The sequence below is a fragment of the Nycticebus coucang genome, chromosome 8 (assembly GCF_027406575.1).
Source record: "Nycticebus coucang isolate mNycCou1 chromosome 8, mNycCou1.pri, whole genome shotgun sequence".
In the NCBI taxonomy this organism is placed as follows: domain Eukaryota; kingdom Metazoa; phylum Chordata; class Mammalia; order Primates; family Lorisidae; genus Nycticebus; species Nycticebus coucang.
Window position 1 is genome coordinate 93,443,205 of NC_069787.1, and position 27,984 is coordinate 93,471,188.

A 27,984-nucleotide genomic window follows, 5' to 3' on the forward strand; every position below is an offset into this window, starting at 1 on the left:
CCAAGGCTTAGGAAAGTGGGGCCAGCAGGTAGACACCAGAGGGCCATGGCAGGAGCTCCTAGCAGTGCCTGAGACCTGGCACTGCAGCCCCAGTCCTCCCAGCTAACTCACTGGTAGGATCCCTGTGCATTGTGGCAGCCAGCAGGCCTGTAGCTGTGAATCTCAGATGGCCTCTGGGGTGACTGGGAGGGACCAATGTTCCTGAAAGAGGAGCAGACCAGGCAGGCTTATGGAACTGGGCGGGCCTGGCTCACCCAGTCCTATGGGCGGGTCCAGGCCTGAGTTTCAGTTTTGCTTCCCGCCACTGCTGCCAGCCAGGAGAAGCAGACAGTGTGTCCAAGCCATTGCTGCTACGGTAAGTGGACTCCTGAAGGGATGGGCAGGAAGGCCATGGGTTCCCCCCACCCCAGACTGTGAGCACCTGGTGGGGGAGCCAAGCCCTTGTGAAGAGGGACCCTCTTATGTGCTCATCCCACTGAGGAAATCACCCCACCCTCTCCAACTTCCTGCTCTGAAAATGGTCTCTAGAGCTCAAACAGGCCGGATTGTTACAGGGAAGGCCTGAGATGTGCTTCTGCCCACCTCCTTTCCCCCCACCCTACCCACTTTAGATCTTTCCGCTGGGCACTCATGCCCACCCCCAACCCATGCTCCTCCCCAGGCTCAGCGGCAGCTACCTGCCCCACCATGGGATCACAGGCCCCATCCCCAGAGCCCATGCAGACCCTCATCTTCTTGGACCTGGAGGCCACTGGCCTGCCCTTCTCTCAGCCCAAGGTCACGGAGCTGTGCCTGTTGGCCATCCACAGATGTGCCCTGGAGAGCCCCCCCACCTCTCAAGGGCCACTTTCCACGGTGCCCCCACCACCCCGTGTGGTGGACAAGCTCTCCTTATGCGTGGCTCCGGGGAAGACCTGCAGCCCTGCAGCCAGCGAGATCACAGGGCTGAGCACAGCTGTACTGGCAGCACATGGGCGTCAACGCTTCGATGACAACCTGGCCAACCTGCTCCTAGCCTTCTTGCAGCGCCAGCCACAGCCTTTGTGCCTCGTGGCACACAACGGTGACCGCTATGACTTCCCCTTGCTCCAGGCAGAGCTGGCAATGCTGGGCCTTGCCAGTGCTCTGGATGGTGCCTTCTGTGTAGATAGCATCACTGCCTTGAAGGCCCTAGAACGAGCTAGTAGCCCCTCAGAACATGGCCCAAGGAAGAGCTACAGCCTAGGCAGCATCTACATGCGCCTGTATGGGCAGGCCCCACCAGACTCACACACAGCTGAGGGTGACGTCCTAGCCCTGCTCAGCATCTGTCAGTGGAAGCCACAGGCCCTGCTGCAGTGGATGGATGCTCATGCCAAGCCCTTCAGCACCGTCAAGCCCATGTACGGGGTCACAGCCTCCACTGGGACCAACCCAAGATCATCTGCTGTCACAGTCCCTGCATCCTTGGCCACAGTCAGAAACACAAATCTCAGCACTGGTGAGAGCAGGAGACCTAAGGTTCTTTCTCCAATGGAGGGCCCCAAGGCCCCACCCAAAGAGGGGTTGCTTGCCCCACTGGGTCTGCTGGCCTTCCTGACCTTGGCAGTAGCCATGCTGTATGGACTATCCCTGGCCACACCTGGGCAGTAGGCCATGAAAATCTGACTAATAAAGACTCCCCTAGCACTGAGTGGTCACTCTCCTCCTACCCTCCTTGGCAGCCTGGGCCTCTGTCCACACTCAAGACCTGAGGAGGGGGGCAGAGGTGGGCACAGTCTTTGTTCCTCACTCTCCCTAGCAGGACAGTCAAAACATCTTAGGGCAACAGAAAACCAAATAGTGAGTGGGTAAGCAGCCTAGTGCTAATCTCAGTAGCTATGAAGAAAGGGGCAGGAGATCTAAATATCTGCATTTATTATAAACAAAGGTGCAAACACTAAACTCAGAAACACAGTGACAGATACAAAGCTAAGACCGATCTGGTGAGACATCAACAGAGGGACAAGGAACACCGAGGTATTCATGTCTGGGCCAGAGCTGCCACCCAACACCCACTCCTTGATCCAGATGGCCCCTTGGCCCAGGTGTCCCTGCTGCCAGGACGAACTGTGGGATGAAGTAGAGGAACTGGATATTCTGTGAGGTTGGTATCGCGGTATCAGGGACTATCGGATTTGTCAAGTTGTCCCTCTGTCAATTTCCCTCCAGGACCCAGGGGTTTCAGTTTCACATCAACTATCACACACATCTAAAAACAGAAAACCACACAAAATGTTTGGCTAAAAGTAAAACAAAAACACTCCAGGACAGAGACCTGAGTGTGTCAGTGGACAGAGGCCACTCTGCCCACCTGTGTCGGGCTGGCACCAGCAAGGGCTAAAAAGCTTCCCTGTGGCAGCCAGGCCATGAGTGGATGTGGCCCTCAAGTGGTCCCAGGGAAGAAGCAGGGGCAATCCAGGCAGGCATCTGCGGGTGTGTGGGGGTGGGGGCTCTGCCGGAGGAGTTTTGGCATCAGGAGGCCACCCAACTCCCACTGTGTATGGCGTCAGCTCCAAGGAGCAGTGGGACATCTGCCCACTGAACTAAAACCCAGCTTGGCCAGATCTCAAGCTTACCTACTTCCCTACATCATGGCCCTGGCTCTGCAAAGGGCACCCTAAACCCTGGGGACAAGCCACAGCCTCAATCAGTGGTTGCTCATCCTGCTGAAACACATCTACACCATACCCACATAATGCTACGCTCTCCTAGTATGACAGGCCACACTGGTCACCCTAGGGTGAGCTGGAAAAGAACTCCCACCTCATCCTTTGAATTTTGCTTGAGATTTCAGGAAGCATAATTTCACAGGAGGAAGAGAACAAAGTTTGGCCCCAGCCCACTCTGGCAAGAATTATTCCCCACCTCATCAGCATCAGAAGAAGCCACATGTACAGACAGGATACACACACCACACTCAGGGTAGTAAGGAACCATGCCTGCATACCACCCACACACACAGCACAATCAAGTGGCAGCCAAAGAGGCAGGGGCACACTCAGGGGGCCGCCTTCGGGGGCTCCATGTAGGCTGGGTTGTACGGAGGCTGGCTGGCAGCGTAGGGCACGGCTGCACCTCCTGAAAATAAAGAAGACACTGGTTGGCCAAGGGCACAGTGGGGTGCGGTGTGAACAGCAGGCAATGTTCTCTGGGATGGATGTCTGAGGGTGTGCAGGCAGGAGCTTGGGAGGCCAGGCAGGGTCAAAGAGTCAGTAGTGGCACTCACCAGCCAAGGTCTCATGATAAGCCGGTGGGCCCATGGGCTGGGCCGGGTAGGGTGGTGGGTACTGCGTCGGGTAAGGTGCAGCTGGCATCCCTGGCTGGGGGGGCATGGAGTGGTAGCCCTGATACGTTGGTCCAGGGTAGCTGGGTGGCACACTTGGAGGCTGAGGGTAAGGGGCATGTACCACCGTGGTGGCCGTGGTAGTGGTCACAACCGCTGCAAAGAGAATCCCAGTCAGGACCGTTCATCTCCCCAGCTGTGAGGGCCAGACTTGCCACCCCTCCCTCCAGCTTAGCCAAAGCAGGGCTCTGGTGCTGCTCTTGCCCACTCAGGGGTCTGCACCATACACAAGGGGAGTCACAGTAGGGCAGGGTGGGGCTGAGCATGCTTACGACGTGGCCGGCGACACATCTTGTATAAACAGCAACAGGAGCAGGTGAAGCAGATGATGATGGTGACAACAGAAAGCACAAAGATGGTCAGGCCAATGGCTACAGTAGCTCCAAACCTGCCAAAAAGCCAGTCATGACCCAGGGCCTCTCACAGCCTCCCAGGACCAGCATCCCCACTTCACCCACTCCCAGGGGACACTCCCCCTCCTTGCCAGAAGAGACTGCTCAATGCAGATATGTCAACTCCCTGGTAGTGTAGTTTGAATTTGTTTCAGCCTCAGTTTCCTCATGTGTAAAATGGGGATGTCTACGTAAAGCACCTTACCCTGGGTCTGCCTCCACCCTGCCCTCAGGAGCATGGAAGGGCCTTCTTCAAGCCCTTTCCCCCATAGGTATCTTGTCCACCCCCAGCCACTGGTCAGCAGATAGTATCAGGCACATGCCACAAGCCAGGCACTGTGTGATTTAAGGCAAAAACTTGGTGGTGGGCAAGACAACCAACCCTGGCCTCTGGGAGCCCACAGTCCAGTGTAAGAGACAGATGTTGAAGATAAAATGACTCTAGTAGCATAGGTGTGTGGGGGGGGGGAGGGGGTGCAGGTAGAAGCTCCAGGAAGACGGAAGCTGGTGTAGCCAGCACAGCAGGGAAAGGCTTACAGTGTTTCTCTGACTCCTACCATAGCCCAGGGCAGGGTTTCTGGCCCCCTAGACTCGCAGGGGTCCTCAAACTTTTTAAACAGGGGGCCAGTTCACTGTCCCTCAGACCGTTGGAGGGCCAGACTATAGTTTAAAAAAGAAACTATGAACAAATTCCTATGCACACTGCATATATCTTATTCTGAAGTAAAAAAACAAACGGGAACAAATACAACACCGCATGTGGCCTGCTGGCAGTACTTTGAGGACCCCTGCACAGGGGCCTCTCGTTGCAAGTGTGCTTTCTACCTAGCACTGTGCCTGGTGTTTACACACATCCCCCTGCCCTCCCCAACTCTGACCAGCATGGCCACTTCACCGTGAGAAGGCTAAGGGCCCGGGGGCAACTCAGAGGGACTGGAGGCAGGAGGTTCCCCTATCTGACCCTGGCCTTCGACTGGAGGGCCTTGCCTGGGAAATTCTCCAAATCTGACTTCCAAAGGCAGACACACAGACCCCTTACTCTTCTCTAATGCTCCTGGAGGCCAAACTTTACTCTAATAAAAGGCAAATGCTTGGTAACTGCACCAGACACATTCAAAAATTGAAGGAGCTTTGTTAGCTGTCACGGCACGCGTGCCGTCAGAAGACCAGGGAGGGTGTTGGTCCCTTCCCTGGGTCCAGGGGATTTCACCTCACAGCCCAGAGGGGTGGTGTAACCTCAGCAAGGCCCCACCCTCACAGCCCAGGACAGACAGAAGAACAGGCCGGTTGCATCCCAGGCTCAAGTCTCAAAAGCAGCCACGCAGCTCCTGTGCAGTCAAAGACAATGCCCCAAGACAGGACAATCAAATCATAGGTGTCTTCCTGCCCAACCAAAAGCAGGAAGAGAAACACACACACACATTCACACACAATCAATGACTCGCTGTGGTAGGGCCCTCGTCATCTCCAGAGAGCTCACTCTCCATTTGTCTCTATCTCTCACACACGGTATGGTGCCCAAGCTCACCCCATGTTAGCCTGCGCCTTCACCCAAGGGCCTCCTGCACCCTGGGACTTCCCCTCTTTCCATCATGGGCCACTCAGTTTCAATCTCCTCCCCTTTCATGGGGTAAAAGGAAAGCAAATCTCCTCCAGATGACGTCAGCAGCAGGAAAGACAGACACAGGAGGCCCGGAGCCACCCTCTTAAAGACACAGTATGGCCCAGGCACCACAGCTGCACTAGCAGCCAAGGAGCCTAGAGGGGAGGATGGGAAGCCAGGCACTCTGGCTGCGTTCCCAGAGTTGCCTTCTGGGAGCTGTGCCTGCAGGAGTCTGACCTCCGAATGCAGCCTGTCTGTCTGCCCACTGCCCAGGATGGCTCCACTGGGGTGTCTAAGAGACATACATCCTCTGTTTGCCTCAATATCCCCAACCCCCACAGGCCCTGTTCCAGCCATCCTTCTGGATGGGCACCTTCCTCCACTGAGGCCCAGAGCACAGCCCGGGGGCCCTGGCTGACACACAAGCAATGAGCAAAGTCCAGTCTGAACCCTCTGCTCTTCCTTTCCCGCCAGTGCACTCCCCTAATCACTGATCTGCCTCCTTATGTTCCCCTGGCACCCAACCAGAGCCACTTTCCCATCATAGCTCCTGTAGCTCTTGGGATCACAAAGGAATTCACTTCGCAATTACTTGGCTAAACTGTGTTTGAGTGTACTTTCCTGTATGTATGTTATAGTAAATAATAAAAGAAGAAAGAAAAATCTGAACTTTGTCTTACCAGACAGTGAAATTTACAGTACAGCAATTTTAATCTTTAATTAAAAATGTAAATAAACCTTACTAGACCCACAAAGCCTAGTGTTGTCTGAGACTCTGACTCTCCCTCCTGGGCTCCAGCCACTTCAGTCTTCTTTCCGTTCTAGAAAGCACCAAGCTGAGCCCTGCCTCCAGGGCCGTGCACAGGCAGTTCCTCCAGCCTGGTCAGCCCTTTCCTTCCTCCCTCCCCCAAGCCCATCAAATGAATTCCTGCTCACCCTTCAGACCTCATCTCAAAGTTTCACTTCCTCAGTGCCACTTTCCCTTGCTACAAAGGCTCCTCAGTAAATGTTCTTACAGAATTAAATTCCTTTCCACCTCAGTTCATAAACACATATTCCACTGTGGGAATGTTTGATTAACTGTACCGAGTGATGCTTTGGGCCACCACTGTATTTCCAGTGCCTGGCATATAATGGGGGCTCAATACATACCTGACAAATGAATAAATAAATTCACACAGGAATCCCATGGGTAGCTCTTAGCAAAGCCAAGCAACACCAGAGGTGTGGTTGCAGAGTGAAGCAGGGGCCTATGGCCATACCAACCAACAGTTCTCCTGGAACCACACCTCCAAGAGGAAGGAATTAGGCCTCCCAAGGCTGGGCTACCTCCTGGATAGAGGAGTTTGTTTATTTATTTATTTTGGTTTTATAACTTTATTTGATGTGTCTGACAATCACCAGTTAGTTCCCATCCACGTTGACTGCCTTTAGATTTTTGAAAAGTGGTAACAGGGCATGGTGCCCATAGCTCTGTGGTTAGGATGCCAGCCACATACACCACGGCTGGCAGGTTGGAACCCGGCCCGGTCTGCTAAAACAACAATAACAACAACAAAATAGCCGGGCGTTGTGGTAGATGCCTGTAGTCCTAGCTACTTGGGAGGTGGAGGCAAAAGAATTGCGTAAGCCCAAGAGTTTGAGGTTGCTGTAAGCTGTGATGCCACAGAACTCTACCCAGGGCAACATAGTGAGACTCTGTCTCAAAAAAAATAAAAAAAGAAAGAAAGTGGTAACAAAGTTAGAGCTTGTTTATTGAATCTTCGTCTTCATGGATAGAGGAGTTTAAAGGCCAAGTTCAGAAAGTAGACTCAGCCTAGCATGAGAGAACTGAAGGCCAGATGAGCAACAGCCCAGTCTGGGAGTCTTGGTGGGATTATAGAGTTTGAAGAGCACTGGGCAGCCTCCAGGAGGCAAAAATTCCCAATGCTCAGACTGAGAAAAGGCTATCTCTGGGACTAGGACATCAGCACTCTCCCGTGAGCTGGGGCCTAGTGTTAGCCATTGTCACTGCTCACCTAATGGACCTCCCACCTTTCCCCTGCATCATCACAATGTAGTAAGAGCAGAGAGTCAGTGTGGCCTGCCTGGGGCCTACAGCCAGAGGTACTACCACTCAGGTGCTTAAATACAGCAGTCACCCGATGGTTCTGGAAGTGACCATGAAATCAGGATCCAAAGGAACCATGACAGGGAGCCTAAGAAAGCTGTAAGGAGGGAACAAGCCAAGAATGGATGCAACCACTGACCACTCAACAGGACAGGTTGAGAGTCACCTGCCTAAGTCTGGGGGGTCAGAAGGCCTGAGCCAACCCTGAGCCCAAAGGCGACTTGGCCACACTAAGGGAAGCTCGGAGAAGATACCCATTGAGAGATGACACCCCTGCTCCAAGTTGTGACATCTTGGCCAGGCAAACAAGGGCTCATCCACATCCCTGTGCTCTGACCTGGTGCCACATTCTTAGGAAAGCCAAGAAGCAGCCCAGAGGGACAGCTAAGGTAAGGCCTGTCTGAGAACAAGGAGGAGAGGAGAAATAGGAGGTGGGGAGCAGGGCAGATCTGGTACAGGGACCCTGGCCACAGGGTCTTTCCCTACCTGGCTTCTTAGCTCTCAGGCTCAGCCCAGAAAGCAGGGCCATTCTAGGCACCAACTCTATTGTGGACAAAACAGTGCCTTGGCTGAGGTGGCAGCACACAGATGCCTGGTGCAAAGGACAGAAAGCCAGAGAATATTCAAAAGAGAGGTGTAAAATACCAATGACCTTGTCTCCCCACCCTCCTCCTCCCAGCACCCGCTTCCCATGCCCCACGTCCTTATAAGCAGATCCTGTGCACAGTGCTGGGCTCAGAACAAAGCAGAGAAGGACAAGAGATGGGGTGAGGTGTGAGAGGGGAGCATCACTCTGGCTGTCTGGTCTTCTCAGCCGGTGGGAGGTGCCGAGGGGCAGCACTGGGGCAGGAGTGGCAGGAGTGGGCAGGGCATTGCAAGCACAGAGCCGGGGAAGACCAGGGCTGTGCACACCATGGCCTGAGGCTGGGCTGACACACCTGTGTTCACACCTCAGGGAGAAAGAGGTGCACTGGAACTGGCCCCAGTCTCCTCCCTGCTGCCACAGCCCTAGGCGGCTCACACCTCCTCCTACACCTCTTGGGGAGCTTGTCCTGCACTGTCCCCTCTCTCTGCTCTCCCAGCTCAAGTCTCCATCCTTGCACAAGTCTTCACATCAATTCCCACTCCAACTCCTGTCTCACTCCTCATTCTTTCACAGCTAAATCTCTCCACGGAGTTGTCCTCACTGTGCACACTTCCAACTCCCTCTTCAATGAGCCCAGGGCACCATGGCTTCTGGCTATGAAATCCCCATTTCACAGTGCAAATCACAATGGCCCTGGTGCTCACAGACCAGCCTACACTGATCCTCAGATTCAGTGCTCCACACACCCATGTCACCCCTAACCCTTCATCCCAAGCCCACCCTCAACCTACACCCATCCTATGTCCCACCAGAGCAGCCCTCCTCCTCCTTCAGCTCCCTTCCTAGTGAGCAGCGGTTGAATGCGGGTCTCCATCCTCACCTCTCTCCACCAAGTCCAGTGTTCTTCTGGCCTACAGCACCTCTAGCTTAAAAGCCACGGCTGCCCCCAACTGGCTGCCTGCCACACCCTTTACCTCTACTTTTCCACCCCCCACGGGGTAGCCAGAGTAGTCTTCTTTTTTTGAGACAGTCTTATTTTGTCACCCAAGGTAGAGTGCCTTGGCATCATAACTCACAGCACCTCAAACTCTTGGGCTCAAGCAATTCTCTTGCCTCAGCCTACGAAGTAGCTGGGACTATAAGCGCCAGCTATTTTTTTAGAGATGCACTTGCTCGGGCTGGTCTCAAACTCCTAAGCTCAGGAGATCCACCCTCCTCAGCATCCCAAAGTGCTAGGATTACAGGCATGAGCCACTGCACCCAGCCCTATAGTCTTCTCTTCTTCCTACAACCAGTCAGACCCTGGCGCTGCCCAGAACCCTCCATGGTGCCCACTGTCCTCTGGATGCGGTCCCCCTCCTGAGCTACCTCCAGGCTCACATGGGCTGAGTGTCAGAATCTCTTGTGGGGCCATTTGCAAGCCTGGGCCTCAGTGCAGGATAGGAGCTCCTGGATGAGGAGGGAGGTCTCAGTCTCTGACCAGCCACAGGCAACCTCCGCCACTCACAAGACCTGTGCCCTGTGTTCTGCTACCACCGGTGAGGCCCCATGCTTGGCCAGGCCCAGGTAAGGATGAAAAGAACAAGAACCAAACCCCCTTCCCCAGGCCCAGAGCCCAAGGTTCCTTCCTCCAAATGGGCAATCAGCCCCTTCTCTTAAAAGGGGCTTCTAGACTCCCCAGAGCAGGAGACAGCAAGTGGAACAGACACAAGCCAGGAGAACACACGCATGTAAGACAGCACACTCATTCCATCTGCATGAAGTGTGTGTCAGGACACCTGCCGTGGTGCTGAGAAAGCAGGGCAGAAACCTGGTGAAGGAGACTGGAGTTTGAAGGAAGGGCTTGCTTCCTGGTTCCCTGAGATGAAGGTCCTGACACAGGGACCATGGCACCATCAGTTGTCCTAAGACCTTCATCTCACATTATCACCCCATCACCACATACTCACCACCACCATTCACCCTCTCACTGTCTCCAATGTCACCAATATCCCATCACGATACACCTGCTACCACTTACCATTACCTCATGCCAACACGATTCCCCCATCACTGTCACCCCTCCCCCATCAGGAGCCATCAGTGATTTTCTGCCCCTCCCCATCGCCTAGGTCAATATGACCTTCACTCCTGGGCCTTCAACTCATAACCCCCAACCACAGTAACCCCTAGGCCCACTCCAGCACACTAATACCCACTACTCAATATAAGCTTCAAGGGTTCCAGTGGTCCGACATGATGACAGTTTGGGGCTCCAAGCCAATGACGTCATCCCAGTTCCCACAGCCCTTGTCCTAGCCCACCTAAGCCCCCTCTTCACCGTTGCCTGGAAGATGCACCCAGCCTCAAGCTTTATTTACCCTGACATGGGGTCGCTGTCCAAGCTAGAGCGAAACCTCAGTGCTGAGCCCAGCTGCTCCAGTGGCTCCATGCTGGTGGGCACACTGCAAAGAGAAACCTCATGATTAACACCGTTAAGCTCCACTCAGCATATGAGGACAAGCAAACAGTACTTTAGGGCACACACAGGACAAGCACAAAAACTACCACAAAGCACAAACTGGTAGCATCAGTGGCCTCCTAAAGATGGCCTTCAACTCACACCAGCATCTCATGCTACAGTGCCACACATTCTCTCAGGGACACGTGGGAGCATCTCTATGTCACAAAACAGAGTACCAATAGATTTTTTTTCTTTGGGTTTTTTGTTGCTGTTGTTGTTTTGCAGTTTTTGGCCTGGGCTAGGTTTGAATCCGCCACCTCCAGCATGTGGGGCCAGCGCCCCACTCCTTTGAGCCACAGGCACGGCCCATTTTATTTTTTATTTTTTATTTTTTTGAGATAGAGTCTCACTACATCGCCCTCCGTAGAATGCCATGGCATCACAGCTCACAGCAACCTCAAACTCTTGGGCTTAAGGAATTCTTTTGCCTCAGCCTCCCAAGTAGCTGGAAATACAGGAACCTGCCACAACGCCTGGGCCAGGTTCCAACCCGCCAGCCTCAGTGTATGTGGCTGGCACCATAACCACGGTGCTACAGGCGCCGAGCCTGTTTTATTTTCTTTAAAATTAATGGCCAGGGTGATATCAATAGATTTTAAAAGATAGATACCACTGGCGCCTGTAGCTCAGTGGGTAGGGCTCCAGCCACATATACAGAGGTTAGAGGTTCGAACCCAGCCTGGGCCTGCTAAAAAACAACAATGACAACCACAACAATAGCAACAAAAAAAAAACAGCCAGGCATTGTGGTGGGCACCTGTAAAGAGAAACCTCATGATTAACACCGTTAAGCTCCACTCAGCATATGAGGACAAGCAAACAGTACTTTAGGGCACACACAGGACAAGCACAAAAACTACCACAAAGCACAAACTGGTAGCATCAGTGGCCTCCTAAAGATGGCCTTCAACTCACACCAGCATCTCATGCTACAGTGCCACACATTCTCTCAGGGGCACGTGGGAGCATCTCTATGTCACAAAACAGAGTACCAATAGATTTTTTTTCTTTGGGTTTTTTGTTGCTGTTGTTGTTTTGCAGTTTTTGGCCTGGGCTAGGTTTGAATCCGCCACCTCCAGCATGTGGGGCCAGCAGGTAGGGCTGAGAATCATGAGAATCATGTAAACTCACGAGTTTGAGGTTGCTGTGAGCTGTGACACCCCGGCACTCTGCCAAGGGTGACATAGTGAGACTCTGTCTCAAAAAAAAAAAAAGAAAGAAAAAGACAGATACCATACAAAGTATCTTCTCTGAGCACAACAGGATAAAAACAAATAAAAAAAAAAAAAAAGAAGTACTAAAAAAACCCTTCTTGGCTCGGCACTTGTGGCTCAAGTGGCTAAGACGCCAGCCACATATACCTAAGCTGGCAGGTTTGAATCCAGCCCGGTCCGCCAAACAACAATGATGGCTACAACCAAAAAATAGCCGGGCGTTGTGGCAGGGGCCTGTGGTCCCAGCTACTTGGGAGGCAGAGGCAGGATAATAGCTTGAGCCCAGGAGTTGGAGGTTGCTGTGAGCTGTGATGCCATAGCACTCTACCCAGGGCCACAGCTTGAGGCTCTGTCTCCAAAAAAAAAAAAAAGAAACCCTTCTTACTTTGGGAAACTAATTAACATAATTAACACACTATAAAAAACAAAATAAAAAAAACTCTGAGAATTATACTGTGTTAAATAAGAAATCATAAAGGAAATTAACAAATATGTACAATAAAAAGATGATGTAAATGCTACAAGTCAAAATTCATAAAACACAGCTAAAGCAGTTCCTAGAGAGAAATTTATATCTTTAGTGGCATTCATCAGGAAACAGGAAGGCTAAAAATAAACAAGGAGGCTGGGCACGATGGCTGCTACCTGTAATCCTAACACTCTGGGAGGCAGAGACAGAAAGATCACTTGAGCTCAGGAGTTTAAGACCAGCCTGAGCACAGCAAGACCTCATCTCTACTAAAAATAGAAAAAAATTAGACAGGCATGGTGGCAGGCACCTATAGTCCTAGCTACTCAGGAGGCTAAGGCAGGAGAATCACTTGAGCCCAGGAGTTTGAGGTAGTCGTGAGCTATGATGATGCCACTGCACTCTGCCCAGGGGAAGAGAGTAAGGATCTCTGTCAAAAATAAACAAATAAAGACTGGGCCCAGTGCCTCACACCTGTAATCCTAGCACTCTGGGAGGCCGAGGTGGGTGGATTGCTTGAGCTTAGGAGTTGAGACCAGCCTGAACAAGAGCGAGATTTCAACTCTAAAAACTGCTAGGTGTGGGCGGCGCCTGTGGCTCAAGGAGTAGGGCGCCAGTCCCATATGCCAGAGGTGGCGGGTTCAAACCTAGCCCTGGCCAAAATCCAAAAAAAAAGGAAGGACATGGGGCAGCGCCTCTGGCTCAGTCGGTAGGGCGCTGGCCCCATATACCGAGGGTGGTGGGTTCAAACCCGGCCCCGGCCAGACTGCAACCAAAAAATAGCCGGGCATCGTGGTGGGCGCCTGTAGTCCCAGCTACTCAGGAAGCTGAGGCAAGAGAATCGCTTAAGCCCAGGAGTTGGAGGTTGCTGTGAGCTGGGTGAGGCCACGGCACTCTACCAAGGGCCATAAAGTGAGACTCTGTCTCTACAAAAAAAAACTGCTAGGCGTTGTGGTGAGAGCCTGTAGTCCCACTACTCGCTGAGCACTCTACTGAGGGTGTCAAAGTAAGACACTGTCTCCAAAAAAAAAGGGAATAACTAAAAGTACAGCAGAGTTTGTTTTGTTTTGTTTTTTGTCACCCTTGGTAGAGTGCAGTGGCATCATAGCTCACAGCAATGTCAAACTCCTGGGCTTAAGCGATTCTCTTGCCTCAGATTCCCAAGTAGCTGGGATTAAAGGCACCCACCACAATGCCCAGTTATTTTCAGAGACAGGGTCTCTCTCTGGCTCAGGCTGGTCTTAAAGCTGCGAGCTCAGGCAATCCACCTGCTTTGGCCTCCTAACTCCTGGGATTACAGGCGTGAGCCGCCATGCCTGGCCCTTTTCTTTTGTTTTTTTGAGACAGAATCTTACTCTGTCACCTAGGCTAGGGTATAGTGGCATCATCATAGCTTGATGCAGCCTCAAACTCCTGGGCCCAATTGATTCTTTTGCTTTAGCCTCCAGAGTAGTTGGGACAACAGGTGCCTGCTACAACACCAGCTAATTTTTCTTTTTCTTTTTCTTTTCTTTTTTTTTTTTTTTTTTTTTTTTGTAGAGACAGGGTCTCACTTTATGGCCCTCGGTAGAGTGCCGTGGCCTCACACAGCTCACAGCAACCTCCAACTCCTGGGCTTAAGCGATTCTCTTGCCTCAGCCTCCCGAGTAGCTGGGACTACAGGCGCCCGCCATAACGCCCGGCTATTTTTGGGTTGCAGTTTTGGCCGGGGCCGGGTTTGAACCCGCCACCCTCGGTATATGGGGCCGGCGCCTTACCGACTGAGCCACAGGCGCCGCCCTTTTTTTTTTTTTTCTTTGAGACAGAATCTTAGTCTGTTGTTCAAGCATCATAGTTCACAGCAACCTCTAACTCCTGGGTTCAGGCAATTCTCCTGCCTCTGCCTCCCAAGTAGCTGAGACTACAAGCACTGGCCACAAAGCCCAGCTTATTTTTCTATTTTTAGTAGAGACAAGGTCTTGCTCTTGCTCAGGCTGGTCTCAAACTCCTGAGCTCAAACAATCTACCCATTTCTGCCTCCCAGAGTGCTAGGATTACAGGCGCGAGGCACTGTGCTGGCCAGATATAGTTCCCTTTAAAGGCTTCATTTTTTAGCATGAAAAGTAATATTTAGGGAAAAAATTTTATGATGTCTGGGATTTGCATGAAAATAATCCAGAAAAGGCCAGGTATGATAGCTCACACCTACGCTCATAGCACTTTGGGAGGCCAGGATGAGGGATGAAGGATACAAAGCAGGGGTGCAGTGGGGGTCAAGCTGAGAACAAAGACCCATGAAGATGAGCATGGCATCCAAGGTCCCCGTTCTCCTGCGGGTATTAGCTGATTTCAGAGAGACAGCTGAGAGGGTGAGCAGCGCTCCTGGAAGCTTTCAGAGGGGCGAAGGTAAGAGATTAAATGCAGAGCCCACAATGCAGGGTGGTTCTTGTGACCCCCCCTCCATTTGGGCTGAGATCTGAGAAGCTGAACCTCAAGAGAAAGGAAGAAACAGAGCAGACAGCCCCACTCTAGTCACTTCTCTCTCTGCAGACAGGCCAGGGTGATCCTGGAAGCCTTAATGCTCGTGGCAGAAGCAACAGAAGTCATCCCTAGAAGAAAGTCCTAAATTCCAAATCTCAATAATCAATTTTACAAACGCAACATTAGGCGCCAAAAATTTTCAGGAACACTAAGAAACCAGACAATATAAATTGAGAACACAAACAACTATAATGCAAAAATCCACAGGGGCTTCCAATACTGAAGTTATCAGATACTGACAAAATAACAATACATAGGGTCAGTGCCTGTGGTTGAAAGGAGTAGGGTGCTGGCCCCAGGCAACAGTGCCATGGTGCCATCAGCTCACTACAGCCTAGAACTCCTACTCTCAAGTGATCCTCCTTTTTCAGCCTCTGGAGTAGCCAGGAGTACTGTGCCTGGTTAATTTTTCTATTTCTTGCAGAGAATACTTAAGAGTATAATCCAGGTGACTTACACCTGTAATCCTAGCACTTTGGGTGGCCAAGGCAGATGGATCACCTGAACTTAGGAGTTCAAGTCCAGCCAGTACAAGATTCAGGAGAGCAAGACCAAGACCCCTCATCTCTACTAACGATTAGGAAAAACTAGCCAGGCATGATAGCACATGCCTGTAGTTCCAGCTACTCAGGAGGCTGAGGAAAGAGGATCACTTGAGCCCAAGAGTTGGAGGTTGCTGTGAGCTATGATGACCCCATGGCACTCCACACAGGGCAACCAAGTGAGACACACACTGTCTCAAAAAAGAATGTGGTCCAAAAACTATTTAGTAAGGAAATTAGAATGGGTATGAAGCATGGATCTAATCAGTCACCCCAGAAGAAAAGTTTCCAGTTTGAACTGAAGGCGGGAGAGATGAGATGAAATGAAGGGAGGCAGTTGGGTTTAGATACCACAGGACTGGGCCACAAATCTACACAAATTGGATGTGAAGATGCACAGTTCTTCAAGACAAGGAAAGGATCCTTAAGACAATTCAAACCTCATCAGGGATGCCACTCCCACCACAGGCTCAGAGTACTCAGAGGGGGCTGGGTTGCCTCTACCTCAGTTTCAAAGGCCAGGACTGCCATCCTGCAGAGCTATGGGGTGTAAACCTCACCCCAGGGGGGTTCAGAGGGTAGACCATCTAGCCAAAGAGATTCTTTATTTTTGGTGTTGTTGTTGTTGTTGCAGTTTGGCCGGGGCTGGGTTTGAACCTGCCACCCTTGGTATATGGGGCCGGCACCCTACTCACTGAGCCACAGGCGCCACCCCGAAAGAGGATTATTCTTAAGCTTTAAAGTCTAATGGAGTTTGCCTTCTAGATTTTGGAACTGCTTAGACCCTGTCTCTTCCTCCAGATCTCTCCCTGTTGGAATAGGAATGCCTAACCTATGCCAGTGCCACCACTGTGTTATGGAAGCAAATATCTAGTTTCACAGGTTTCAAAGCTAGACAGAGTCTGCCTCAGGGACAATCATACTTCTGGTCTCATCCACATCATATTTAGATGATATTCAGACTTCGGATTTTAGACTTGAGAGTTGATGTTGGAACAAGGTAAACCTTTTAGGGCTGTTGGAATGAAATGAACACTTTTTTTTTTTTTTTTTTGTAGAGACAGAGTTTCACTTTATTGCCCTCGGTAGAGTGCTGTGGCATCACACAGCTCACAGCAACCTCAAACTCCTGGGCTTAAGCGATTCTCCTGCCTCAGCCTCCCGAATAACTGGGACTACAGGCGCCCGCCACAACGCCCGGCTATTTTTTTGTTGCAGTTTGGCCGGGGCCGGGTTTGAACCCGCCACCCTCGGAAATGAACACATTTTGCTTGTGAGAAGGACGTGAATTTTGCAGAGCCAGGTTTGAGATGCTATAGACTGAATGTTAGTGGGCCTCCCCCCAACGCCCGTGATGATATTTGGAAGCAGAGCTTTCAGGAGGCAATTAGGTTTAGATGAGATTGTGAGTAGAGACCCCATGATGGTGGGAATGACTAACCAAGCTAATTAGTATATGTATTATTTCCCATACATTACCTCACATGCCTTTTTTTTTCTTTTCTTTTCTTTTGTTTTTTTTGAGATAGTCTCACTCTGTTCCTCCAGGCTAGACTGCCATGGCAACCCAGCTCACAGCAACCTCAAACTCTTGGGCTAAAGCAATCCTCTTACCTCAGCCTCCCAAGTACCAAGGACTACAGGTGCCCACCATAACGTCCAGCTGGGTTTTCTATATTTAGTAGAGATGGGGTCTTCCTCTTGCTCAGGCTGGTCTCAAACTCCTGAGCTCAAGCAACCCGCCCACACTGGTCCCCCCAAATATTAGAATTACAGGCACAAGCCACCACACCCAGCTTTACGTACCATTTGTGTGGTGAGAACACTTAAAATCTACCTCCTTATCAATTTTCTTTTTTTTTCTTATTGAGACAGAATCTCACTTTGTCACCCTGGGTAGAGTGCAATGCCGTCACAGCTCACAGCAACCTCAAACTCTTCTGTTCAAGTGATCCTCTTGCCTCAGCCTCCCAAGCAGCTGGGGACTATAGCTGCCCACCACAGCACCTGGCTATTTTTTTAGAGACGAGGTCTCACTCTTGCTTAGGCTGTTCTCAAACTCCTGAGCTCAGGCATCCACCTGACTCAGCCTCCCAGAGTGCTAGGATTATAGGCATGAGCCACTACAAGCAGCCTGTCAATTTTCTTTCTTTCTTTCTTTCTTTACTTTTTTTTTTTTTGAGATAGTGTCTCACTCTGTTGCCCCTGGGTAGAGTGCCATGGCATCATCATAGCTCACAACAACCTCAAACTCCTGGGTTTGAGTGATCCTCTTGCCTCAGCCTCAAGAACAGCTGGGACAATAGAGGTACACCACAACCTATTGTGTTTCTATTGTTTTTAGTAGGGACGAGGTCTCACCCTTGCTCGGGCTGGTCTTGAACTCCCAAGCTCAGGTGATCCACCTGCCTAGGTCTCCTACTAGAGTGCTAGGATTACAGGCGTGAGCCACCATGCTCGGAACACTATTATGATTAACTGAGTCGCCATAATGACATACAGTAGATCTCCTGAATTTATTCCTAACTGAAATTTTGTGTACTTTGACCAACATCTCCTCCATCACCTCACTGCCTAATCTCTGGTAACCACTATTGTGTTCTATGAGTTTGATTTTATTACACTCCACATTTAAGTGAGATCATGCAGTATTTGTCTTTCTATGCTTGGCTTACTTCACTTAACATCATGTCCTCCAGATTCATCCCTGCTGACAGAAATGACGAGGTTTCCTTACTTTGAAAGCTTCACTGTGTATATCCACTCATTCACTGACGGATATACATTGATTCATTATCTTGCCTACTGTGAATAATACTGGCATGAACATGGGATAGCAGATACTCTTCCAGACACAGATTTCATATAATTTGGGTAAATATCCAGTAGGAGGATTGATGGATCATACGGTAGTTCTATTTTTTTTTTTTTTTTTAAGAGACAGAGTCTCACTTTGTCACCCTCGGTAGAGTGCTATGGCATCACAGCTCACAGCAACCTCCAGCTCTTGAGCTTAGGAGATTCTCTTGCCTCAGCCTCCCAAGTAGCTGGGACCACAGGCACCCACCACAACGCCAGCTATTTTTTTGTTGCAGTTTGGCCGGGGCCAGGTTTGAACCCATGACCCTCGGTCTATGGGACTGGCACCCTACTCACTGAGCCACAGGCACCGCCCTATAGTTTAATATTTTAAATACACAAACTTTATGGACATCCTGTATATTAGAAGTATACATTTGTTAAAACTCATTGAACTGAAACAGTAACATCTGTGCATTTTACTGTATAATTATATCTCAATTTTTAAAGAATGATTTACAATACGAAATTCTGGAGAGAATGCAGAGCAAATTAGAACTCTCATACATGGCTGGTGGGAGTATAAATGTTACAAGCATATTAGAAAACTGTTTAGAATTATCTGCCAAAGCTGAACACGTGCAATGACTTTGCAATTAGATATAAACCCAGAAGAAGTATTTTCCTTTTACAAGGCACCAAAAACTTGTTAAAAAAACAAAAGAGTTCCGAATAGCAAAAACCTATCTTAATCTAATAAAGGGCATCTTTAAAAAAAACTCTACAGGCTCAGCACCCGTAGCTCAGTAGTTAGGGCGCTGGCCACATACACTGAGGCAAGTGGGTTCAAACCCAGCCAGGGCCTGCTAAACAACAATGACAACTGCAACAACAACAACAAAAACAAAAACAGCTGGGTGTTGTGGTGGGTACCTGTAGTCCTAGCTACTTGGGAGGCTGAGGCAAGAGAATCGCTTAAGCCCAGGAGTTTGAGGTTGCTGCGAGCTATGATACCACGGCACTGTACTAAGGGCAACAAAGTGGACTCTGTCTCAAAAAAAAAAAAAAAAAAGGAAGTAAATTTAGTAAGGTCTCTGGATACAAGATCAATATTCAGAAAGTAATTGTATTTATTAATATATTCCAGGGAAGGGAGAAGGGAGAGGTGCTGGAGATTGGTTTCCAATGGCCCATGGTCAATGGTTTAACCAACGAGCTATGCCTACACAATAAAGCCTCCATAAAACTGAATGGGACAGAATTTAGGGAGCTTCTAGATAGCTGAACACATAGAGGTTCCTGGAGGGTGGCCTTCCCCCTAACCTTGTTCTATGCATTTCTTCTCTGCATCCTTTATAATAAAGCAGTCAGTATGTTTCCCTGAGTTCTGTGAGCCCCTCCAGCTCACAGAAACCCAAAGAGGAAGTAGTATGAACCCCAACTTGAAGCTGGTCAATCAGAAGTTTCAGAGGCCCTGACTTGCAACTGGCATCTGAAGTGGAGACAGTCTTCAAGACTGAGCCCTCAACCTGTAGGATCTGATGCTATCATCAAGTAGATAGTGCTGGAATTGAACTGGAGGAGACTTGTTTGTGTCTGCTGCAGAATTGATTGCTCCCTTGGAATGTATGGAGAAACCCCCACATGTTTGATCACACAAGTCTTCTGTGTTGATTGTTGTGGTGTGAGATAATAGAAAAGGTACTTTGAGTTTCTTTTTCCACACTCATATATATCAATAAATAATCAGAAAATGAAAAAGTCAAACTATACTATTTATAGTACTATCAAAAAGCAAATACATAGGAAAAAACAATGAAAAATACGCAAGGCTTTGACATAGAAAACTATAACACAGGGCTCGGCGCCTGTGGCTCAAGCGGCTAAGGCACCAACCACATACACCTGAGCTGGCAGGTTCGAATCCAGCCTGGGCCGCCAAACAACAATGACGGCTGCAACCAAAAAAATAGCTGGGCGTTGTGGCAGGTGCCTGTAGTCCCAGCTACTTGGGAGGCTGAGGCAGAAGAATCGCTTTAGCCCAGGAGTTGGAGGTTGCTGTGAGCTACGATGCCACAGCACTCTACCCAGGGCGACAGCTTGAGGCTCTGTCTCAAAAAAAAAAAAGAAAACTATAACACAAAATTGGGAGAAAATAACAGAAAACCAAATATATGGGGAGATATACCATGTTGATGTATTGGAAAACTCTGGCCAAGCCTGGTGGCTCATGCCTGTAATCCTAGCACTCTGGGAGGCCAAGGACAATAGATTGCTTGAGCTCCCGAATTTGAGACCAGCCTGAGCAAAAGCAAGACCCCATCTCTACTAAAAATAGAAAAACTGAGGCAAGAGGATCGCTTGAGCCCAAGAGTTGGAGATTGCTGTGAGCTATGATGCCATGGCTCTCTTCCCAGGGTGACAGCTTGAGACTCTGTCTCATAAATAAATAAATAAAATGTTAATTCTACAAAAATGGCCTATAGAGTCAATGCAATTCCCAGCCAGTCTTATTGATGAGCTGATTGTAAAATCTATATGGAAGTACCAAACACCAGAAATAGACAAGACAATACTGAAGATGATCAAGCTTTATTATATGGCTACAATAATTACAAATCTGCTGTTAGCTAAAGGATACAAATAGACCAATGTAACAGAATAGAGTATAATTGTCTTACCACAACAAATAAGTAAGCAAAGAGATGGTTATGTCAATCAGTTAGATGCAATCATTCCACATTATATATCAAATCAGCACATTGTACCCCATAAATGCGTTAATGTACACAGTTATGATCTCACAAAGAATAAAAAAAAAACAGAATAGAGTCTAGAGGGCTTGTAGATAGATGGTTCGCACCTGTAATCCTAGCACTTTGGGAGGCCAAAGTGAGAGGAAAGCTTGAGGCTTTAAAACTAGCTTGAGCAAGAGTGAGACCCCACGTCTACTAAAAATAGGGAAAAAAAATTAGTCAGAATGGTGGTGTGTACTTGCAGTCCCAGCTAGTAGTGAGGCTAAGGGAAGCGGGTCGCTTGAGCCCAGGAGTTTGAGGTTGCAGTGAGCTATGCTGATAACACTGCTCAGTAACTCAGGTTACTGAGCAAGAGCCTTTCTAAACAAACAAACAAATAAAACAATAAAGCCTAGAGAATATTCATGAACACGTAGACACTTTATTTATAATAAAGTTGGCACTGAAAAGTAATATAAAAAAAGAATAGTTAGCCAACCATCGTGGCTCACCCCTGTAACTCTAGTACTCTGTGAGGCTCGGGCAAGAGGATCACTTGAACTCAGGAATTTGAGACCAACTTGAGCAAGAGTGAGACCATGTCTCTACTAAAAATAGCCTCACTAGCAGCTGGGACTACAGGTGAGTGCCAGCACACCCAGCTAATTTTTCTAAGGCAAGAGGACTGTTTTAGCCCCAGAAATTGAGGTTGCTGTGAGCTAGACTGAGGCCATGGCATTGCAGCTTGGGGCAACAGAGTGAGAGTCTGTCTCAAAATAATTAAAAATTTAAAAAAACATTAACAAGGGCATTGCCTGTGGCTCAGTGAGTAGAGTGCCAGCCTCATATACCAAGGGTGGCAGATTCGAACCTGGCCCAGGCCAAATTGCAACAAAAAAATAGCCGGGTTGTTGTGGCAGGTTTCTGTAGTCCCAGCTACTCGGGAGGTTGAGGCAAGGGAATTGCCTAAGCCCAAGAGCTGGAAGTTGCTGTGAGCTGTGACACCACAGCACTCTACCAAGGGCGACAAAGTGAGACTCTGTCCCGAAAATTAAAAAAAAAAAAATTTGACAAAATAAAAATAGAAGGGCTGGGTATGGTGGCTGATGCCTGTAATCCTAGCACTCTGGGAGGCTGATGCAGGTGGATTGCCTGAGCTCACGGATTCGAGACCAGCCACAGCCAGAGCCAGAGCGAGACCTCATCTCTAAAAATAGCCGAGTGTTGTGGCAGGTGCCTATAGTCCCAGCTACTCAGGAGGCTGAGGCAAGAGAATCGCTTGAGCCCAAGAGTGTGAGGTTGCTGTGAGCTATGACACCATGGCACTCTACCAAGGGCAACAAAGTAAGACTCCTGTCTCAAAAATAAATAAATAAATAAATACATAAATAAATAAAAATAGAGAAACAATGGGATCATCTCCACATAGGCACAAAAAGCACTTGACAAAATTCAACATCCATTCAAAATTAAAAATCCAGGCAGGCTTGGCACCCGTTGGTTAGGGTACCGGCCACAAGCAATGGGGCTGGTGGGTTCGAACCCAGCCCAGACCTGCTAAACAACGACAACAATAACAGCAATAATAACAAAAAATAGCCGGGCATTGTGGCAGGCTCCTGTAGTCCCAGCTACTTGGGAGCCTGAGGCAAGAGGCTTGCTTAAGCCCAAAAGTTGGAGGCTGCTGTGAGCTGTGATGCCACAGCACTCTATTGAGGGCGACATAGTAAAACCCTGTCTCAAAAAAAAAAAAAAAAATCCAGGCAAACTAAAAATAGCAAAGAAACTTCCTTGACCTGACAAAGGACACTTACAAAAAAGCTATAGCTATTCATACCTATCGGTGAAAACTGAATTATTTCTCCTTAAAACTGGAAATAAGACAGAGATGTCTGCTATCACCATTTCTACTCAACATTGTTTTGGAGGATCAAGCCAGTGAGACAAGGCAAGAAAAAAGAATAGAGACATACAGAATGGAAAAGAAGTAAAGGATAGAAAGAAAAGCAGGAATAAAAATGGGTTAGATGCATCACACCTGTAATCCTAGCATCTGGGAGGGCAAGGCAGAAAGAATACATGAGCTCAGGAGTTCAAGACCAGCTTAAGCAAGAGTGAGACTCTGTCTCTAAAAATAACCAGGCTCGGGGCGGTGCCTGTGGCTCAGTGAGTAGGGCACCAGCCCCATATGCCGAGGGTGGCGGGTTCAAACCCAGCCCCGGCCAAACTGCAACAAAAAAATAGCCGGGCATTGTGGCAGGCGCCTGTAGTCCCAGCTGCTTGGGAGACTGAGGCAGAAGAATCGCGTAAGCCCAAGAGTTAGAGGTTGCTGTGAGCCGTGTGACGCCACGGCACTCTACCCGAGGGCGGTACAGTGAGACTCTGTCTCTACAAAAAAAAAAAAAGCCAGCCTTTGTGGCCAGCCCCTATAATCTCAGCTACCTGAGAGGCTAAGGTCAGAGGATCATTTGAGCCCAAGCGTTTGAGGTTGCTGTGAGCTATGATGCCACAGCACTCTACTGAAGATGACAAAGTGAGACTCTGTCTCAAAAAAAAGAAAAGAAAAACAAGGAATAAAAACAAAACAAAATAATATAGAAAATGAGAAAGAGGGCAGCGCCTGTGGCTCAAAGGGGTAGGGTGCTGGCCCCATATGTCAGAGGTGGTGGGTTCAAACCCAGCCCTGGACAAAAACTGCAAAATAAATAAATAAATGATAATTTTAAAAAAGAGAGAGAGAGAACTACATTAAATGTAAATGAAATAAATGTTCCTGCTTTAACAAAAATTACCAGAATGCCTACCTGAGAAAGAACAAGACACCCACCTCTACTAGAAATAGAAAAATTAGCTAGACAATGTGACAAGCACCTATAGTCCCAGCTACTCAGGAGGCTGAGGTAAGAGAATTGCTTAAGCCCAAGAGTCTGAGGTTGCTGTGAGCTGTGACGCCACGGCACTCTACCAAGGACAACAGCTTGAGACTGTCTAAAAAAAAAAAAGTACCAGAATGAATAAAAAAAAAAAAAGACATTTGTAAAATGAAAGATGCCAAAAGTTGAAGGGTGGTATAGGACCTGTGAGGAACCCTCAGGCATGGTTGGCAGGGGTACAGCCCAGTCCAGCCACTCCCAAGAAGAGCACCCGGGAAGTGCGTAATAACTGTATACATCCTTATTACCTGGCAATTCCACTCCCATGAATATTTCCAAGCAATTCTTAGACAGATCTATAAAAGGAGGTAAAAGGGAGAGTACGAGGATGCCCACGACAGTTTTGGATTCATACCTTGGAAAATGACACCGCAGTGTTGGGCACAGGCAAGATATGCACAGCACCGTGGATGGACCTTACAAACACTGCACTGAATGCAAAAACTAACACTAAAATGTGCCCATGAAGCAATACAGACTTTGCAAGAACGCAATCAAAAGGATACCTTAAACACAGCAGACTGGTTATCTATGGGGTGAGAAGGGAATGGAATGGTTATGAGAAATTAAATGTAAGATGGTGGGGGCTTGGTCTTGCCTGGACCAAGGATCAACTGGCCGGCCACGGTGGCTCACACCTGTAACCTAGCACTCTGGAAGGCTGAGGTGGGAAGATTGTTTGAGCTCAGGAATTCGACACCAGCCTGAGCAAGAGTGGTCACCTCTACTAAATATACAAAAATTAGCCCAGAATTGCAGCGGGCACCTGTAGTCTCAGCTACTCAGGAGGCTGAGGCAGGAGGATTGCTTGAGCCCAGGAGTTCAGGGTTGCTATGAGGTAGGCTGACACCAGGGCACTCTAGCCCAGGTAACAGAGTGAGACTATCTCCAAAAAAAAAAAAAGGTGATCACCCGCTATGAGCTGAGGAGTGGGACCACCTCAACCCTTTATCCCTGTGGCCAAACACGAAGAAAACAATGTAGCAAAGGGAGACACAAGCAGGGGCCTGGAACCTTGGTCCCAGCCCACCTACACCCAAGATGCAGGGTAAATTCATGGGCTGCACCAGGAAGACATAGGTGCAGGTCCTAAGCCCATGTACTGTGCCCTCCAGGGCCCACAGGGCACCTGCACAGAGCACATCCCCGAGATACATGCATATACTGTAGGGGACACTCATGCCCAGGCCACCCTGAGGACGTTGATACAGGTACAGGCCCAAGGATGAGCCACAGGGCCAGCTGAGGCCACCAGCCCCTGAGAAACCTGCTCAGTCCAAGGCTGGATGAACTGGTGCCCTCAGGATAGGGAAAAAAAGAGTGTGGACTAACTGAATAAGTCTGGGAGTCTAGCCTTGAACAGGTACTCCCCAAACTCTCTGGCTCAGTTCTCCAGACACCATCTTGGAAGAGCCGAGGCTAGAGGGGCAGGGCCATCTCTCTTCCAGGCATTCTCCTCTGCGGTACAGGCTGAGGCCTCCCACCCTGTGACCCACAACCAAGGACTCCAAGGCAGGGGCACCCACCTGGTTTCAGGCACAGCACACTTTTCCTCATTCCACACAAATTTCTTCAGCACATCAGAGCAGCAGTATTGTTCGTAACAGGTGCCACAGCAGAAATCTGGACAGGACTCGGGAAACAGACTGAGTCCACGGGAAGCCACACACACCTCACTGTGGGCTGGAGCAGAGAGACAAACGAGTTCACATGTGGCCCACAGTGCCATGCCCAGCATAGCCACTAGGCACAAGTATGCCAGGCTGTCTCTGAGCCATCCCAGTCACTGGCCACCTCTCAAGCTCTGACCATCACTTCATCCAGCCTTGCCCTTTCCCCTCGCCCACAGCAAAGCTACCCAAACTGGGCTCCCTTTCTCCCTGGCCAATCTACTGGCCTTCTAATGGGAAAGTAAAATTTCTAAATGTTGAGTCTGACTGGGCCACCTCCCACTCCCAGATACCCCTGGTTCCCATTGCTTCAAGATCAAGCCCAGAGTCTTGGAAGCAGGGTCAAAGGGTCCTGAAGATAAACTCCAACTTTACAGCCTGTCCACACTTTGCCTGCATTCTTGCTGTTTCCCACCCCCACTGTTCAACTCTACTCATCCTTCAAGGCCTTATTGTAGGAAACAACCTCCTCCAGAAGCTGCCCAAATTCAGCAGTCACATAGCAGACCACCCAGGCACTGGGCCATCCAGTTCTTAATCCTCATTCCCTTTCCCCTTCTCTCAGTCCCAATAGCCTCATCCCCAACTTCAAGGCCCAGACCACCCCTTGACTCCTGACCAAGTCACAGTCAGCCACAGTCACACCCAGTACACAAGTGTCCATAAAGCACTTAGCACTGAGCTGGGACTGCAGCAGGCACACAGGAAATATCTCTACCGTCAGTGGCCAGGACTATGAGGTAGTGGCACCACTTGAAGCCCCAGAGCCATCACAAGGCTCTCAGCCCAGAGCTGGGATCTAGCAGCATCCTTACAAGACTCAATGCTCACAGTCAAGCTGATGGAGCCTGGCTGACAACAAATGTGGAACACAGTACACAACAGGTTTACAAACTTCCGTGAAGATGCTACAGTAAATGTTCCCGTGTATCCTTAGGCTACATCAGTAGAGACCTAGTATCCACAAGCAGGAAGAGACAGTACCAGAGTAGCCAAGGCAAACCCCAAACAGAACACGTAGTCCAGCAAGGTCCATATGGCTACAGTAGGCTGGTGACAGGTCTGGTGATAATCCCTGAGATGTGGCTTTGTCGGCCTGGAAACAGTCCTGGCACAGACAGGACACATACTCTGGAGACTGAGCCTGGACAGCAATCATATGCCCTGGGGCTGTTAGAGCAAAGCCCAAAGGCAGACACTGAGTGACCTCCTTGAGAAGAGATAGCTAGGGACTAGGGACTGCACTTTGTTTTTGGCAGCTCCAGGCAAAGCCATGCTCTGTAAAAGTCATGGAGCCAAGGATCAGACCACCAACAAGACCAAGTTGGCTAGCTGTACACCTGAAAGCAGGTATCACCAGCCTGGCCTATGCTGCTGGGTGGGATCTGGTGAGCCCACCTCCATCAGGGTCTCTACAGGAACAGCCACAGCCCAGCCTGAGCCTCTGAGCTAGGGCTGAAGACACACACTGCCAAAGCCATGCCACAATCGCTTTTAGAAACTCAGACCTCCCTGGACCCTCCTACACACTCACACCAAGGTTCGGCTGACTCTGGGCACAGGACTCCCATTTCCCATTTCCCTACTCCATGTCCTCCAGACTTGTCCCAGCCTCCAAGAATAAAGTCCTCCCCTCCAGGAAGCCACCCACCCCAAAGAAGTCTTCAGCTTCCCATGGCCAAGCAAGGGGGGAGGGGGACGGATTCCAATTCCTACCCCTAAAAGGTCCCCAGCCCACCCTCCAGAGTGAATCATCAGTCTACAACCAACACACACAGCGGAGTGTCCTCCTCCCCAGGGACCAGCCTCAGCATGCAGAGCCTCCAGAACACAAGGGCCCCCCAGCAAGTAAACAGAGGCTACCAGAGAATTCCTCTGGTGGGGGACCACCACGGGGCCAGGGAATCCTACCCCAGCCTCTAGGGACACAATCCCCTGGAAGGGAAAGCAGAGGGCCGGCAGACCTCTCCCACCATTCCAGGGTTGAACAAAAGTGGGAGCTGCCCGGAGTCTAGGCAGTGTCAGTTCAGGCAGGGAGGAGTACTGGAGTAGAGGAGAGGTCTGCCTTCGTGAGGGATTGTCAAGGCTTCAGGGATATTCGGGGTCGGTGGGAGGCACTGCGGGGCTGGTGCTGCCTGGCTGGTTCCAGAGACAACGCATGAAGTGTCTGCCCCCGTCCTAGGGCAGGACGAACCGCCCCCCACCCGCACGCTCACCACCTGGAGGCGGCGGTAGCAGCAGCAGCAACAGCAGCAGGATCCGTGGCACTGGGACCGGCGCAGCCATGGCTAGGCGGGCGGGCGGACAGGCAGAAGGACAGAAACCCCGGGTCGTGGTGCTGCCGCAGCCCCAGCGACCCGCGCGGCCGCCCAGCTCCCTCGCCCCACCCGGGCCGGTTCCCGGAACCCCCGCCCGGGAGGGGAGGAGGGGACGAGCCGCGGGAGGAGGAGGCGAGGGAAGCGGACGCCCCTCCCAGCCTCGGAGCCAGCTCGGGCCCGGCGTGGGCGCCAAAACTTAGGACCCGTTTCCAAGACGCGACTAGGG

At 50.0% G+C, this 27,984-nt stretch overlaps 2 protein-coding genes across 9 annotated transcripts; one reads left to right on the forward strand and one right to left on the reverse strand.

Annotated features, from left to right (window-relative positions):
- Nucleotides 1–217: 217 nt before the first annotated feature.
- TREX1 (three prime repair exonuclease 1) lies at nucleotides 218–1,672 on the forward strand. Of its 2 annotated transcripts, XM_053600628.1 has the most exons (2): nucleotides 218–355; nucleotides 662–1,672. In XM_053600628.1, the coding sequence occupies exon 2, from the start codon at nucleotides 688–690 to the stop codon at nucleotides 1,630–1,632; it is 945 nt and encodes a 314-aa protein (XP_053456603.1). In that variant the 5' UTR covers nucleotides 218–355; nucleotides 662–687; the 3' UTR covers nucleotides 1,633–1,672. The 2 variants fall into 2 exon arrangements, with proteins under 2 accessions (XP_053456603.1, XP_053456602.1); XM_053600627.1 differs by lacking the exon at nucleotides 218–355 and having other exon boundaries at nucleotides 631–1,672.
- Nucleotides 1,673–1,879: 207 nt separating this feature from the next.
- Nucleotides 1,880–27,841, reverse strand: SHISA5 (shisa family member 5). 7 transcript variants are annotated; one of them, XM_053600632.1, is made up of 6 exons: nucleotides 27,660–27,841; nucleotides 25,297–25,393; nucleotides 10,416–10,499; nucleotides 3,637–3,752; nucleotides 3,248–3,460; nucleotides 1,880–3,099 (listed from the first exon to the last, which is right to left on the reverse strand). In XM_053600632.1, exons 1-6 carry the CDS (start codon nucleotides 27,724–27,726, stop codon nucleotides 3,020–3,022), a joined length of 657 nt encoding a protein of 218 aa, XP_053456607.1. In that variant the 5' UTR covers nucleotides 27,727–27,841; the 3' UTR covers nucleotides 1,880–3,019. The 7 variants fall into 7 exon arrangements, with proteins under 7 accessions (XP_053456607.1, XP_053456605.1, XP_053456606.1 ...); XM_053600630.1 differs by having other exon boundaries at nucleotides 25,297–25,453; XM_053600631.1 differs by having other exon boundaries at nucleotides 27,657–27,841.
- Between the last annotated feature and the right edge of the window lie 143 nt (nucleotides 27,842–27,984).